The following is a 16,446-nucleotide window of genomic DNA, read 5'->3' as shown; positions in this document are numbered from 1 at the left end:
ACGTTAGTGACCTTTACCTCAAGTAAGATATGAAGTTTAGTGAGAGTTTAGTGAGATAAGTCTTGAGATAAGTCTCGAGAGCATAGTGAGATACAATTTCGAGAGCTTATTTTTTAGTGAGATATGCGTGGAGAGCTTAGTGAGATACGCTTTCGAGAGCTTAGTGAGATACGCGTGGAGAGCTTACTTAGTGAGATACGCTTTCGAGAGCTTAGTGAGATATGCGTGGAGAGCTTAGTGAGATACGCGTGGAGAGCTTACTTAGTGAGATACGCTTTCGAGAGCTTAGTGAGATATGCGTGGAGAGCTTAGTGAGATACGCGTGGAGAGCTTAGTGAGATACGCGTGGAGAGCTTAGTGAGATACGCGTGGAGAGCATAGTGAGATACGCGTGGAGAGCTTAGTGAGATACGCGTGGAGAGCTTAGTGAGATACGCGTGGAGAGCTTAGTGAGATATGCGTGGAGAGCTTAGTGAGATAAGCGTGGAGACCTTAGTGAGATACGCGTGGAGAGCTTAGTGAGATACGTGTGGAGAGCTTAGTGAGATACGCGTGGAGAGCTTAGTGAGATATGCGTGGAGAGCTTAGTGAGATAAGCGTGGAGACCTTAGTGAGATACGCGTGGAGAGCTTAGTGAGATACGTGTGGAGAGCTTAGTGAGATACGCTTTCTAGAGCTTAGTGAGCTACGCTTTCGAGAACTTAGTGAGACACGCTTTCGAGTGAATAGTGAGATACACGTTGAGAGCTTAGTGAGATATGCGTTGAGAGCTTAGTGAGATACGCGTGGAGAGCTTAGTGAGATACGCGTGGAGAGCTTAGTGAGATACGCGTGGAGAGCTTAGTGAGATACGCGTTGAGAGCTTAGTGAGATACGCGTGGAGAGCTTAGTGAGATACGCGTGGAGAGCTTAGTGAGATACGCGTGGAGAGCTTAGTGAGATACGCGTGGAGAGCTTAGTGAGATACGCGTGGAGAGCTTAGTGAGATACGCGTTGAGAGCTTAGTGAGATACGCGTTGAGAGCTTAGTGAGATACGCGTTGAGAGCTTAGTGAGATACGCGTTGAGAGCTTAGTGAGATACGCGTTGAGAGCTTAGTGAGATACGCGTGGAGAGCTTAGTGAGATACGCGTGGAGAGCTTAGTGAGATACGCGTGGAGAGCTTAGTGAGATACGCGTTGAGAGCTTAGTGAGATACGCGTTGAGAGCTTAGTGAGATACGCGTTGAGAGCTTAGTGAGATACGCGTTGAGAGCTTAGTGAGATACGCGTGGAGGCATAGTGAGATACGCGTGGAGAGCTTAGTGAGATACGCGTGGAGAGCTTAGTGAGATACGCGTGGAGAGCATAGTGAGATACGCGTGGAGAGCTTAGTGAGATACGCGTGGAGAGCTTAGTGAGATACGCGTGGAGAGCTTAGTGAGATACGCGTGGAGAGCTTAGTGAGATACGCGTGGAGAGCTTAGTGAGATACGCGTTGAGAGCTTAGTGAGATACGCGTTGAGAGCTTAGTGAGATACGCGTTGAGAGCTTAGTGAGATACGCGTGGAGAGCATAGTGAGATACGCGTGGAGAGCTTAGTGAGATACGCGTGGAGAGCTTAGTGAGATACGCGTGGAGAGCATAGTGAGATACGCGTGGAGAGCTTAGTGAGATACGCGTGGAGAGCTTAGTGAGATACGCGTGGAGAGCTTAGTGAGATACGCGTGGAGAGCTTAGTGAGATACGCGTGGAGAGCTTAGTGAGATACGCGTTGAGAGCTTAGTGAGATACGCGTTGAGAGCTTAGTGAGATACGCGTGGAGAGCTTAGTGAGATACGCGTGGAGAGCTTAGTGAGATACGCGTGGAGAACTTAGTGAGATGCGCTTCGATTCGAGAGCTTAGTGAGATACGCTTCCTAGAGCTTAGTGAGCTACGCTTTCGAGAGCTTAGTGAGATACTCTTTCGAGAGCTTAATGAAATACGCGTCAAGAACTTAGTGAGACACGCTTTCGAGAGCTTAGTGAGATACTCTTTCGAGAGCTTAGTGAAATACGAGTCAAGAGCTTAGTGAGACACGCTTTCGAGAGCTTAGTGAAATACGCGTCGAGAGCTTAGTGAGATATGCATAGAAAAAGTGTATGACAGAGAAGGCCTGGGCTTCCCTCTCAATTCATATCTCACTCATCCACCTGTATCCCATGAACTAAAGGCAACCACCTGACACACTTCAGAGTTTTACCTTCTGATTTCTCACCTTTGTTTAGCTGATGTGCTATCAGGGGACGGGCTAACTGGAGTGACGTTAACCTCCAGAGGTGATTGGACCAACCCTTCTCCTGTGCTGCAGGCTGAAGCTGCTGCTGTTGTGCAGCTTGTCCTTAATCCTTATTATCCCATGGTATTTCTTTCTCTCTTCCCTTATTTTAAAGGATTGGGGCAGTCCCACTCCTCACATATTTTCTGTTTATTGGATAGGACAGAGGTATACAGTAAAGATGGGGCAGGAATCAAATCCATGCTGCTGCAGTGGTATATGTGGTCCGGAGGCAGCGGCTCAGAACACTTAATCACCCTAGGCCACAGACTGCTCATTTTCAATGGACCCTTACCCTGCACTTTCAATAACCTTATGAAACCCCTACTGCTGGGCTGACATTCCATTACTGTTTCTGTTAAGGTATTTTGGGTCTATTTATTAAGCTGTTTTGCGTCTTTTTATTAAAGTGTTTTGGGTCTAAAAATTAAGGTGTTTTGGGTCTATTTATTAAGGTGTTTTGGGTCTATTTTGTAAGGTGTTTTGGGTCTATTCAGACAGCACGATGACAGTTGTTAATAAAAGCATAAGGACAAAGAAGGCTCAGAATTGTGGGGGATTCTTGATGCATATCCCAGGATTACACTTTTAGTCTATAGCCCAAAGCATTTCACCTCTGCTTACCTTCTCTGTTTTCTCATCTGGCTCATCTTCGTTTAGAAACTCTCGTTTTGGGTAAGGTATCTGACATCCGGCAAATACACTACAGGAGAGAATGAGACGAGGGATACACACAATCAGAAACAGACTAGCTGGGTGCTATGCGTACAAAGACCAATTATTCTTGATATACAGTGGCTTGCGAAAGTATTCACCCCCCTGGGCATTTTTCCTATTTTGTTGCCTTACAACCTGGAATTCAAATAGATTTTTTGAGGGTTTGTATAACTTGATTTACACAACATGCTTTGAAGATGCAAATTTTATTTTTATTTTGAAACAAACAAGAAATAAGACAAAAAACTTGAGCGTGCATAACTATTCACCCCCTCTAAGTCAATACTTTGTAGAGCCACCTTTTGCAGCAATTACAGCTGCAAGTGTCACGGCTGATTTCCTCCTCTTCGTCTGAAGAGGCTCTGGAGGATCCTGGCTGACTGCGGCTCTGGCGGCTCCTGGCAGACTGGCGGCTCCTGGCAGACTGGCGGCTCTGGCAGCTCCTTGCAGACTGGCGGCTCCTTGCAGACTGGTGTCTCTGGCGGCTGAGGACAGGCGGGAGACTCTGGCGGCTCCGGACAGGCGGGAGACTCTGGCGGCTCCGGACAGGCGGGAGACTCTGGCGGCTCCCCATTAACTCCTTCACTGTCTCTGCTTCGCTCACCTCCAACACCGGCTCTGGTTCCATCCTTGACTCCTTACGGTAAACAGGGGGAGTTGGCTCAGGTCTGACTCCTGACTCTGCCACACTCTCCCTGTGCCTCCTCCCAAGACATTTTTGGGGCTGTCTCTCGGGCTTCCAGCCGCTCTGCCGTGCTATCTCCTCATAATGCCACTTTTCTTTGGGGTGGCGATATTCTCCTGGCTGTGCCCTGGGTCCTTTCCCGTTTAGGATCTCCTCCCAAGTCCATTTTTCTAAATAGTGCTGCCTCTCCTGCTGCTGCCTGTTACCACGCCGCTTGGTCCTATTGAGGTGGGCGATTCTGTAACGGCTTTCTTCCGTTGAAGGAGAGGAGGACCAAAATACAGCGTAGTTCGTGTTCAACATATTTTAATGAAAGACGAAAACGTGAACACTACACAAAATAAAAATAACAAACGTGGCAAAACCGAAACAGTCCTATCTGGTGCAGAGAACACCGAGACAGGAAACAATCACCCACAAAGTACCCACAGAATATGGCTGCCTAAATATGGTTCCCAATCAGAGACAACGATAGACAGCTGCCTCTAATTGAGAATCAATCTAGGCAACCATAGACATACAAACTACCTAGAAAGGAAACAGCCCCATAAACATACAAAAAACCCTAGACCAGACAAAACACATAAATCCCCCATGTCACACCCTGACCTAACCAAAATAATAAAGAAAACAAAGATAACTAAGGACAGGGCGTGACAGCAAGTCTCTTGGGTATGTCTCTATAAGCTTGGCATATCTAGCCACTGGGATTTTTGCCCATTCTTCAAGGCAAAACTGCTCCAGCTCCTTCAAGTTCGATGGGTTCTGTTGGTGTACAGCAATCTTTAAGTCATACCACATATTCTCAATTGGATTGAGGTCTGGGCTTTGATTAGGCCATTCCAAGACATTTAAATGTTTCCCCTTAAACCACTCAAGTGTTGCTTTAGCAGTATGCTTAGGGTCATTGTCCTGCTGGAAGGTGAACCTCCGTCCCAGTCTCAAATCTCTGGTAGACTGAAACAGGTTTCCCTCAAGAATATCATTGTATTTAGTGTCATCCATCATTCCTTCAATTCTGACCAGTGTCCCAGTCCATGCCGATGAAAAACATCCCCACAGCACGATGCTGCCACCACCATGCTTCACTGTGAGGATGGTGTTCTCGGGATGATGAGAGGTGTTGGGTTTGCGCCAGACATAGCATTTTCCTTAATGGCCAAAAAGGTCAATTTTAGTCTCATCTGACCAGAGTATCTTCTTCCATGTGTTTGGGGAGTCTCCCACATGCTTTTTGGCGAACACCAAACGTGTTTGCAAATTTTTTTCTTTAAGCAATGGCTTTCTTCTGGACACTCTTCTGTAAAGCCCAGCTCCTTGGAGTGTAAGGCTTAAAGTGGTCCTATGGACAGATACTCCAATCTCTGCTGTGGAGCTTTGCAGCTCCTTCAGGGTTTGGTCTCTTTGTTGCCTCTCCGATTAATGCCCTCCTTGCCTGGTCTGTGAGTTTTGGTGTGTGGCCCTCCCTTGGCAGGTTTGTTGTGGTGCCATATTCTTTTAAAAAATGTATAATGGATTGAATGGTGCTCCGTGGGATGTTCAAAGTTTCTGATATTTTTTTATAACCCAACCCCTCCACAACTTTGTCCCTGACCTGTTTGGAGAGCTACTTGGTCTTCATGGTGCGACTTGCTTGGTGGTGCCCCTCGCTTTGTGTTGTTCTGGGGCCTTTCAGAACAGATGTAATATATACTAAGATCACGTGACAGATCATGTGACACTTAAATAAAGTCCACCTGTGTGCAATCTAACTAATTATGTGACTTCTGAAGGTAATTGGTTGCACCAGATCTTATTTAGGAGCTTCATAGCAAAGGGGATGAATACATATGCATGCACCACTTTTCAATTTTTTTGAATGTTTTGAAACAAGTCCTTTTTTTCATTTCACTTCACCAATTTGGACTATTTTGTGTATGTCCATTACATGAAATCCAAATAAAAATGAATTTATATTACAGGTTGTAATGCAACCAAATAGGAAAAATGCCAAGGGGGTGAATACTTTTGCAACGCACTGTATCTATGTTTTTTTTTAAATACACACAACCAGGCCACTCAAGATAAAAACAGGAAACTATCAAATTCAAATACCAGACTATGACTATGAAATCAAATTGGAAGTGGGCTGTTTTTAGTTCACTGAATCAACAATCTCCATTGTTAGTTTATCAGACAGATGTATCATGGTGAAGATGTAACTGTGTTAATGTGTGGAGAGGATGACTATGATCTAGACTGTGTTTGGAAAATTAAGTTTAGTTGCTCTCACTCTGAGGTTGGTAAGGGATCCTCCAGGAAATATGGGTCCTGTAGTGCCTGTTCAGACGTAATCCTTTTAGTGGGGTCCATTGTAAGGAGTTTCTGGAGCTGAAAGGTGGTTAATGAACATTGGGTTAGTGGTGCCAAGCAAACCCGATCAGCCAGCCCAGGCTTATTGGTTTTACAGCACTAATATCTAGATTGGGCCTTGTTATCTTATATTCTCCATTATAAATTAGGTGGTTCGAGCCCTGAATGCTGATTGGCTGACAGCCGTGGTATTTCAGACAGTATACCACAGGTATGACAAAATGTTTTACTGCTCTAATTACATTGGTAACCAGTTTATAATATCAATAAGGCTCCTCGGGGGTTTGTGGTATATGGCCAATATACCTTCGCATTGCGTCATGAATAAGAACAACCCTGAGCCGTCGTATATTTGCCATATAACACCCCCTCGTGACTTACATATTGCTTAAGTATAAATCACCCTATGGTGTGGTTGAGTAGATACGTGAGCATGCCCTCCATAAACTGGCACCTATGTTCAAGCATCTAATGGTTACTAGAAGGTGTGCTTACCAACAGGAAAACCTTGCTGTCAGGTTTGACTTTATGCTTCTCCATGTATTTGATTAGACTGCTATTTGCATACCTGAGAATTGGTGAAACACAGCAAAGACAAAAACTGACATCTTAAAGCAGGGGAATAGTCTCAACATGCTGCCTCCTTGAGAGAACGGTTGAAACGTGATGTAAGATGTGTGTAAAAGGTTCAGGTATCTTTTGACAGCCGAGAAAGCCCAGGTATGGTCAGAATGTCAAGCCACTCACGTCGTTCTCCTGAAGTCTTTCTGAAGGGTGGGGAACTCTGGCATCTTCCTGATGTCTTCCCAATCTTTATCTGGCCAATTCAAACAGAAAAACTTCAGTCACTTTAACCCAATTCTTATACTTGGACGAAGCACATGCTGTCTTCAGAGGATAATGTAATCTACTGTACATATTGTAGCTATGACAACAAGCACATGAGAAGGTCAAGGTTGATGATGACATAGTATACGTCATGACTTTCATGACCGTGGGAATGTAACTGGACTTTTACTGTGTGTTTCACATGGTCTTATCATGCATGTGTGTGTGTGTGTGTGTGTGTGTGTGTGTGTGTGTGTGTGTGTGTGTGTGTGTGTGTGTGTGTGTGTGTGTGCGAGCATGTGTGTGTGCTGGTCAGACCTGCTGGGAAGCCCATGACACTGAATATCCTGTCCAGCTGGTCGTGGTGGAAGGGGTTGCTGGTCTTAATGTCCTCCTGGCGACAGTGGAATATGGGCTCCGATGTCAGCAGCTCCGCAAAGATGCAGCCAATCGCCCAAATGTCTGCATCGGACAGACAAGCAGTTAGCAATTAGACTCAAGTGGTCTTGGCCTATACCTTTGACCTTAGCAGGGACGGACACAAAGACATCAGCCATCAAGGGCTATCTGTCTGTGACAATGTCTTCATCCTTCACTCTGTCTGGAAACCTTTTGTACCCATTATATTATATGTCCCATTGTGGAGAAACAGAGTGAAGGATTCAAATATCTGTTAGTGAGAATGTCTTTATCCTTCCCTATGTCTCTTCACTACAGGACACAGAAAACGATGGGTACACTGTGTATTATGAGACACAAACTAAACTCCTCTAAACTCCTTTCAACAGTTACAGGCTGTAATGGATGCCTAGGGACTTAACGTGTTCAGATCTGCTACACTATGTATCTGTGATGACACCCTGAAGGGCTTGTTGGGTTTGGCCTGGAGGGCTCGATTGAGTAATATACAGTGCCTTGCGAAAGTATTCGGCCCCCTTGAACTTTGCCACCTTTTGCCACATTTCAGGCTTCAAACATAAAGATATAAAACTGTATTTTTTTGTGAAGAATCAACAACAAGTGGGACACAATCATGAAGTGGAACGACATTTATTGGATATTTCAAACTTTTTTAACAAATCAAAAACTGAAAAATTGGGCGTGCAAAATTATTCAGCCCCTTTACTTTCAGTGCAGCAAACTCTCTCCAGAAGTTCAGTGAGGATCTCTGAATGATCCAATGTTGACCTAAATGACTAATGATGATAAATACAATCCACCTGTGTGTAATCAAGTCTCCGTATAAATGCACCTGCACTGTGATAGTCTCAGAGGTCCGTTAAAAGCGCAGAGAGCATCATGAAGAACAAGGAACACACCAGGCAGGTCCGAGATACTGTTGTGAAGAAGTTTAAAGCCGGATTTGGATACAAAAAGATTTCCCAAGCTTTAAACATCCCAAGGAGCACTGTGCAAGCGATAATATTGAAATGGAAGGAGTATCAGACCACTGAAAATCTACCAAGACCTGGCCGTCTCTCTAAACTTTCAGCTCATACAAGGAGACGACTGATCAGAGATGCAGCCAAGAGGCCCGTGATCACTCTGGATGAACTGCAGAGATCTACAGCTGAGACTCTGTCCATAGGACAGCAATCAGTCGTATATTGCACAAATCTGGCCTTTATGGAAGAGTGGCAAGAAGAAAGACATTTCTTAAAGATATCCATAAAAAGTGTTGTTTAAAGTTTGCCACAAGCCACCTGGGAGACACACCAAACATGTGGAAGAAGGTGCTCTGGTCAGATGAAACCAAAATTGAACTTTTTTGGCAACAATGCAAAACGTTATGTTTGGCGTAAAAGCAACACAGCTCATCACCCTGAACACACCATCCCCACTGTCAAACATGGTGGTGGCAGCATCATGGTTTGGGCCTGCTTTTCTTCAGCAGGGACAGGGAAGATGGTTAAAATTGATGGGAAGATGGATGAAGCCAAATACAGGACCATTCTGGAAGAAAACCTGATGGAGTCTGCAAAATACCTGATACTGGGACGGAGATTTGTCTTCCAACAAGACAATGATCCAAAACATAAAGCAAAATCTACAATGGAATGGTTCAAAAATAAACATATCCAGGTGTTAGAATGGCCAAGTCAAAGTCCAGACCTGAATCCAATCGAGAATCTGTGGAATGAACTGAAAACTGCTGTTCACAAATGCTCTCCATCCAACCTCACTGAGCTCGAGCTGTTTTGCAAGGAGGAATGGGAAAAAATGTCAGTCTCTCGATGTGCAAAACTGATAGAGACATACCCCAAGCGACTTACAGAGGTAATCACAGCAAAAGGTGGCGCTACAAAGTATTAACTTAAGGGGGCTGAATAATTTTGCACGCCCAATTTTTCAGTTTTTGATTTGTTAAAAAAGTTTGAAATATCCAATAAATGTCGTTCCACTTCATGATTGTGTCCCACTTGTTGTTGATTCTTCACAAAAAAATACAGTTTTATATCTTTATGTTTGAAGCCTGAAATGTGGCAAAAGGTCGCAAAGTTCAAGGGGGCCGAATACTTTCGCAAGGCACTGTATGTCATTTATACTTGACATTCCCAGGCAAGGGTTCCAGGGATTTATTTTATTTAACCTTTATTTAACCAGGCAAGTCAATTAAGAACAAATGTAATTTAAGACAAAATGGGCAACACAGACAGAAGACACTGGCAACAGTACAAATACAACAGCAAACCAACAGTAGGTGTGTGTGTGTGTGTGTGTGTGTGTGTGTGTGTGTGTGTGTGTGTGTGTGTGTGTGTGTGTGTGTGTGTGTGTGTGTGTGTGTGTGTGTGTGTGTGTGTACAGGCAGGCAGGCAGGCATGTGTGTGGTGTGTGTGAAATAATACAATGAATCAGTAAAACAACATGCTTCCTTACATAAGGCAAAGCAAAGAGGTAACATCTGGTGACAACTACGTCTCAACAACCTGTACTTTTAGGTTGGTTTGGAGGGAATTCCAAGACCAGGGGGCTGAGTAATGAAATGACCTTTTTCTATGCTCGGTTCAAATTTTCGTAACTCTTAGCATAAAACAAGACTGAGATCTGAGCTTGTATGCGTTTTCATTTCAAGCTATAACAGAGGATAGATTAAATGGCAGTATTCCTAAAATGGCCTTATAAATAGGAATGTAAGAGTGTTGGAGCCTGCGTGTTGCTAGGGATGTCATCTAGCTAATTATACACAAGACATACCCTTCATACAGATAAAGACCACGTATCACACTGCTTGTAAGGCCCTTGCTGTCAATGACACCCACATAGTATCTGTGAATGTCCACATATACTGAGTCTGACCAGAGCTGTATATTTGAGATTTATTCATTTAGCAGACGCTCTTATCCAGAGTGACTTACAATAGTGAGTGCATACATTTTTCGTCCTTTTTCGTACTGGTCCCCCATGGGAATCGAAACCACAATCCGGCGTTGCAAGCGCCATGCTGTACCAACTGAGCCACACAGGACCAAACATGGCTCTGAGGCTGGCATAGAGTAACGAGAGTAAATGCAAAAACTGTTTAAGTAAACAATCAAGGAGCAAAGTTCTACTGGCCTGTCTGTGCTTGTCGGTTTCAATTCATTTGCCATCTAATCTACACGCTTTGGTTACAAAATAGGAAGCATGTGTTAGGTATGAAAATCACAATAACTTCTCTGAAACGTCTTTCAACGTATGTACCTTTAGTATGAAAATAATTCAGGCTAAATAATAACTTCTATGGAAGGTCTTTTGATGTATGTACCTCTTGCCTTAAGGCTAACAACTCACCAATTGCTTTGGTATAATGTCTGGCCCCTAGCAGAAGCTCAGGGGCCCTGTACCAAAATGTCACCACAACGGGGTCAAGGTCTGCCAGGGGTTTGAGAGGAGAGTTGAAGAGTCTGGCGAAGCCCATGTCAGCTAAAACGTGGGTAAAATAGTGGGGGAAACACAACATAGTATCAACGTATATAAGATAGTGGGGGAAACACAACATTGTATCAACGTATATAAGATAGTGGGGGAAACACCACATAGTATCAACGTATATAAGATAGTGGGGGAAACACAACATAGTATCAACGCATATAAGATAGTGGGGGAAACACCACATAGTATCAACGTATATAAGATAGTGGGGGAAACACAACATAGTATCAACGTATATAAGATAGTGGGGGAAACACAACATAGTATCAACGTATATAAGATAGTGGGGGAAACACAACATAGTATCAACGTATATAAGATAGTGGGGGAAACACCACATAGTATCAACGTATATAAGATAGTGGGGGAAACACAACATAGTATCAACGTATATAAGATAGTGGGGGAACCACAACATAGTATCAACGTATATAAGATAGTGGGGGAACCACAACATAGTATCAACGTATATAAGATAGTGGGGGAACCACAACATAGTATCAATGTATATAAGATAGTGGGGGAAACACAACATAGTATCAACGTGAATGAATGACAATGAAACACAGGGCGGCCTGAACCTAAGGCTACTATTGATATGGATTATTATTGGTATTTGTACTGCACTGTTGAGGGAGCTGGCATGTAAGCCTTTCTCTGCACCGTTCATACCTGCTGTAAACTGTGTACATGATGAATAAACTTTGACTTGATTTCAGTGAGGGAGGTAGTGCTTGGTTGTAGGAAGGATCTCAGGCTCTGTTGAGCAAACCATACAGATGTGGGATCTTAAATTGAGCCAGTTTGTCACGGCAGCAAAATAATCCTGCAGCAACAGGAAATGTGAATTATTATGTGGATGACTTTTCCTTCAGCGAGACTGAAGATTGGTCTGAAGAATTGCATGACAAGATAAGCCTCAAGACGGTCCTGCCACCCCAAAATCTTTTAAAAGCTCAATGCTGCTGTTCCTGTCTCTCTGCGGGTCTGGACTCACACGACTTGTTCCATTTGCTTGGGCCCAAAGCACGCCAGAGACGGCATCCAGGACCCCCGGAATGCGTCAGCTGCATCCTGTTATCCTCCAAGATGCGGCGGGAACAATTGGTGTTATCTCTGCACTCTCAGGGCTCTTCTGGAGATGATGAAACTGACGACAATGGGGATATGGAGGACGCTATTTTCAAAGAGCCGACTCCACTGACCCAAGCTCACGCCCCCGGGGAGGCTAAGTGTAGCAGTGACACCGAGGAGAGGGAAGAGTTCTCCGACCTCTCCTTCGGGAAAATCGTCCGCTCTGCCAACTTCCCTACGCTCCGACTTCCCAGGGATTATCGAGGGGGCTCGGTCAAGTCAGAGATACTGACATGATGGTGGGCGGGGCTCTGGCTCAGCGATGCAAAGTGGCGGAACCTATAGCTCCCACCATGCCCTCGCTGAATAGGTATGAAGGAGGCTCCTGAGATGAACAACTAATGGCAAGGCAAGCGGCAAAATCATATTTACCCTTTACCAGAGTGGAGGGGAAGGCAAGAACCCTTCACCATGGGAGAAGACGCTGGCTGCCCACTTTATTCCAGGCTACAGCCAATGGAACGCAAAAAAAGCTTTAAAACAAAGTCAAGTCAAAACAAAGTCAAGTCTTACATTTCTAAGTGGATATTACAAACTACCGAAGCCTTTTTAAACCTCAAATACACTACAAGTTTTACAATTTGAAATGGAATGTTCTCTTGAAACAGGTTGATCAAACTAAGATCCTACATCTGTACCATGATTAACGTATAGCTTGTCAAAGCAACCATGCTTGAATTCCACTGCCTTTTCTCTCTCACAAGAGCGGGGAAATCAAAATATACAATGCTTTATGGCTGGTGTTTATGTCAATGCTGTCAGTAAGTCATCTTATGGGCCAAGTCTGCATAGCACTGGAGTCAAATCAAACCTTATTTGTCACATCCCCCGAATACAACAAGTGTAGACCTTACTGTGAAATGCTTACTTACAAGCCCTTAACCAACAGTGCCCTCTTCATGACTGTCTTGGTGTGTTTGGACCATGATAGATTGTTGGTGATGTGGACACCAGGGAACTTGAAACTCTCGACCCGCTCCACTACAGCCCCGTTGATATTAATGGGGGCCAGTTCTGCACACCTTTTCCTGTAATCCACGATCAGCTCCTTTGTCTTGCTCACATTAAGGGAGAGGTTGTTGTCCTGGTACCACACTGCCAGTGTGTTTTGTAGTCTTATGGGAAGGCCTTCTGTTTTAAGTCTTATGGGGAGGTCTTCTGTCTGTAGTCTTATGGGAAGGTCCTCTGTTTGTAGTCTTATGGGAAGGTCTTTTGTTTGTAGTCTTATGGGAAGGTCTTCTGTCTGTAGACTTTTGGGAAGGTTTTCTGTCTGTAGTCTTATGGGAAGGTCTTCTGTTTATAGTCTTTTTTTACCACCTTTTTCTCCCCAATTTCGTGGTATCCAAGTGTTAGTAGTTACTGTCTTGTCTCATCGCAACAACTCCCGTACGGGCTCGGGAGAGACGAAGGTCGAGAGTCATGCGTCCTCCGAAACACAACCCAACCAAGCCTCACTGCTTCTTAACACAGCGCGCATCCAACCCGGAAGCCAGCCGCACCAATGTGTCAGAGGCAACACCGTACACCTGGCGAACTGGTCAGCACGCACTGTACCCGGCCTGCCCCAGGAGTCGCTATTGCGCGATGAGACAAGGATATCCCTACCGGCCAAACCCTCACTAACCCGGACGATGCTAGGCCAATTGTGCGTCGCCCCATGGACCTCCCGGTCGCGGTCGGCTGTGACAGAGCCTGGGCTCGAACCCAGAGTCTCTGGTGGCACAGCCTTAGACCACTGTGCCACCCGGGAGGCCCCTGTTTGTAGTATTTTTGGAAGGTCTTCTGTTTGTAGTCTTATGGAAAGGTCTTCTGTTTGTAGTCCTATGGGAAGGTCTTCTGCTTGTAGTCTTTTGGGAATGTCTTCTGTTTGTAGTCTTATGGGAAGGTCTTCTGTTTGTAGTCTTATGGAAAGGTCTTCTGTTTGTAGTCCTATGGGAAGGTCTTCTGCTTGTAGTCTTTTGGGAATGTCTTCTGTTTGTAGTCTTGTGGGAAGGTCCTCTGTTTGTAGTCTTATTGGAAGGTTCTCTGTTTGTAGTCTTATTGGATGGTCTTCTGTTTGTAGTCTTATGGAAAGGTCTTCTGGTTGTAGTCTTATTGGAAGGTCTTCTGTTTGTAGTCTTATTGGAAGGTATTCTGTTTGTAGTCTAATGGGAAGTGCTTCTGTTTGTAGTCTTATGGGAAGAGCTTCTGTTTGTATTCTTATGGGAAGGTCTTATGTGTCTGTGCAGCACCTGAAGTGAAGTTTGGTGGTCTGGTCTGGTATGTTGGGTGTCACACTGCCATTGACATCCATGCATCCCTGGGTTCAGTGACTCTAAAACAATAACTTAGCACTAATGCTAGACTCTCAGGGTTAGGGTATAAATAGAGTCCGGGCCGGTACTGCTGACCTGTGACATCATCCCAGAACAGTGCCATGCTGGGGAGTGGGTTATGCAATAGCGTGATCTGTGATGTGGCCATTTTAAGGCTCTCTGCCTGGTCCTGTGTCCCTGTGTTCAGAGACACTCTCAGAGGCTGGTTGAAGGTTAAAGCTGCAGGCATTGTCAAGTAAACAACCTCATCGATCTACAGTTGAAGTCAGAAGTTTACATACACTTAGGTTGCAGTCCTTACAACTTGTTTTTCAACCACTCCACAAATTTCTTGTTAACAAACTATATTTTTGGCAAGTCGGTCAGGACATCTACAAGTCATTTTTCCAACAATTGTTTACAGGCAAATTATTTCACTTATAATTTACTGTATCACAATTCCAGTGGGTCAGAAGTTTACATACACTAAGTTGACTGTGCCTTTAAACAGCTTGGAAAATTCCAGAAAATTATGTCATGGCGTTAGAAGCTTCTGATAGGCAAATTGACACCATTTGAGTCAATTGGAGGTGTACCCGTGGATGTATTTCAAGGACGCTGGAGCTGGAGGAAACAGATACAAAAGTATCTATATCCACAGTAAAACGAGTCACATATCGACATAACTTGAAAGGCCCGCTCAGCAAGGAAGAAGCCACTGCTCCAAAACCGCCATAAAAAAAGCCAGACGGTTTGTAACTGCACATGGGGACAAAGATCATACCTTTTGGAGAAATGTCCTCTGGTCTGATGAAAGAAAAATATAACTGTTTGGCCATAATGACCATTGTTATGTTTGGAGGAAAAAAGGGGAGGCTTGCAAGCCGAAGAACAACATCCCATCCGTGAAGCACGGGGTGGCAGCATCATGTTGTGGGGGTGCTTTGCTGCAGGAGGGACTGGTGCACTTCACAAAATAAACCAATAGATCACGAGGAAGGAAAATTATGTGGATATACTGAAGCAACATCTCAAAACATCAGTCAGGAAGTTAAAGCTTGGTCACAAATGGGTCTTCCAAATGGACAATGACACCAAGCATACTTCCAAAGTTGTGGCACAATGACTTAAGAACAATAAAGTCAAGGTATTGGAGTGATCATCACAAAGCCCTGACCCATAGAACATTTGTGGGCAGAGCTGAAAAAGCATGTGAGAGCCAGGAGGCCTACAAACCTGACTCAGTTACACCAGTTCTGTCAGGAGGAATGGGCCAACATTCACCCAACTTATTGTGGGAAGCTTGTGGAAGGCTACCAAGTTAAACAATTTAAAGGCAATGCTACCAAATACAAATTGAGTGTATGTACACTTCTGACCCACTGGGAATGTGTTGAAATAAATAAAAGCTGAAATAAATAATTATCTCGACTATTATTCTGACATTTCACATTCTTAAAATAAAGTGGTGATCCTAACTGACCTAAGAAAGGGAATTTTTGCTAGGATGAAATGTCAGGAATGGTGAAAAACTGAGTTTAAATGTATTTGGCTAAGGTGTATGTAAACTTCCGACTTAAACTGTATCTGCTATAGAAATAATGGTCACATTATTAAGCTGTTTTGCTCACATTCAAGTTTCAAATGGGAATACAAATAATATGATGTATAATCAACCTACTGACAGAGTTTTAAGCTTTAAATAACTGAATCAGCAGCCCGCTCCATCAATCATCTACAGTGTATTGACTTCAGAGTGTACATTTAGCCCATCTTACCGATTTTCACTCGCCCTCGTTCTGAGCCCTCCCCCATAACCAGAATGTTGGCTGGTTTCTAGAGGAGAGAGAGACAAACAGACAAACAGTTAATCATCTTGTTCTGTGTGTGTTTCAGCCATTAGGGAAGCCTCAGAGGCTCCAATACCAAGTAAGACAACACAACATAGAAATGAGGTTACACTCACTTCACAGGTGTATCACATATTATAAACTGGGTAGTTTTGCTCCTGGATGCTGATTGGCTGAAAGCTGTGGTATTTCAGACATTCTAAATTGTGTGGTTCAAGCCTTGAATGCTGATTAGCTGAAAGCCAATACCACGGGTATGACAAAACATTTATTTTTACTACTCTAATTATGTTGGTAACCAGTTTATAATAGCAATAAGGCACCTTGGGGGTTTGCGGTATATGGCCAATATACCACGGCTAAGGGCTGTATCCAAGCA

At 44.1% G+C, this 16,446-nt stretch overlaps 1 protein-coding gene across 4 annotated transcripts in view; it reads right to left on the bottom strand.

Moving 5' to 3' along the window:
- Nucleotides 1-16,446, bottom strand: part of LOC115107679 (cyclin-dependent kinase 19-like) — a 68,247-nt gene that overhangs the window by 11,711 nt on the left and 40,090 nt on the right. For 3 of the 4 annotated variants that reach the window (XR_003860238.2, XR_003860239.2, XM_029631190.2), the window contains exons 1-6: nucleotides 10,649-15,116; nucleotides 7,196-7,339; nucleotides 6,797-6,866; nucleotides 6,545-6,617; nucleotides 5,970-6,067; nucleotides 2,920-2,998 (exon numbers count right to left, since the gene is read on the bottom strand). Coding sequence is in view for 2 of the 4 variants with exons in the window: in XM_029631190.2 (XP_029487050.2) it covers nucleotides 2,920-2,998; nucleotides 5,970-6,067; nucleotides 6,545-6,617; nucleotides 6,797-6,866; nucleotides 7,196-7,339; nucleotides 10,649-11,459 (1,275 nt within the window). In the remaining 2 variants the exon portion in view is untranslated. Of the gene's footprint in view, nucleotides 1-2,919; nucleotides 2,999-5,969; nucleotides 6,068-6,544; nucleotides 6,618-6,796; nucleotides 6,867-7,195; nucleotides 7,340-10,648; nucleotides 15,117-15,995; nucleotides 16,054-16,446 lie in introns of those variants that run through there. The other variant, XM_029631191.2, reaches the window with a different exon arrangement.

Source organism: Oncorhynchus nerka, linkage group LG24 (assembly GCF_034236695.1).
Source record: "Oncorhynchus nerka isolate Pitt River linkage group LG24, Oner_Uvic_2.0, whole genome shotgun sequence".
Classification (NCBI taxonomy): Eukaryota; Metazoa; Chordata; class Actinopteri; order Salmoniformes; family Salmonidae; genus Oncorhynchus; species Oncorhynchus nerka.
This window is presented reverse-complemented; position numbering and strand designations above follow the sequence as displayed.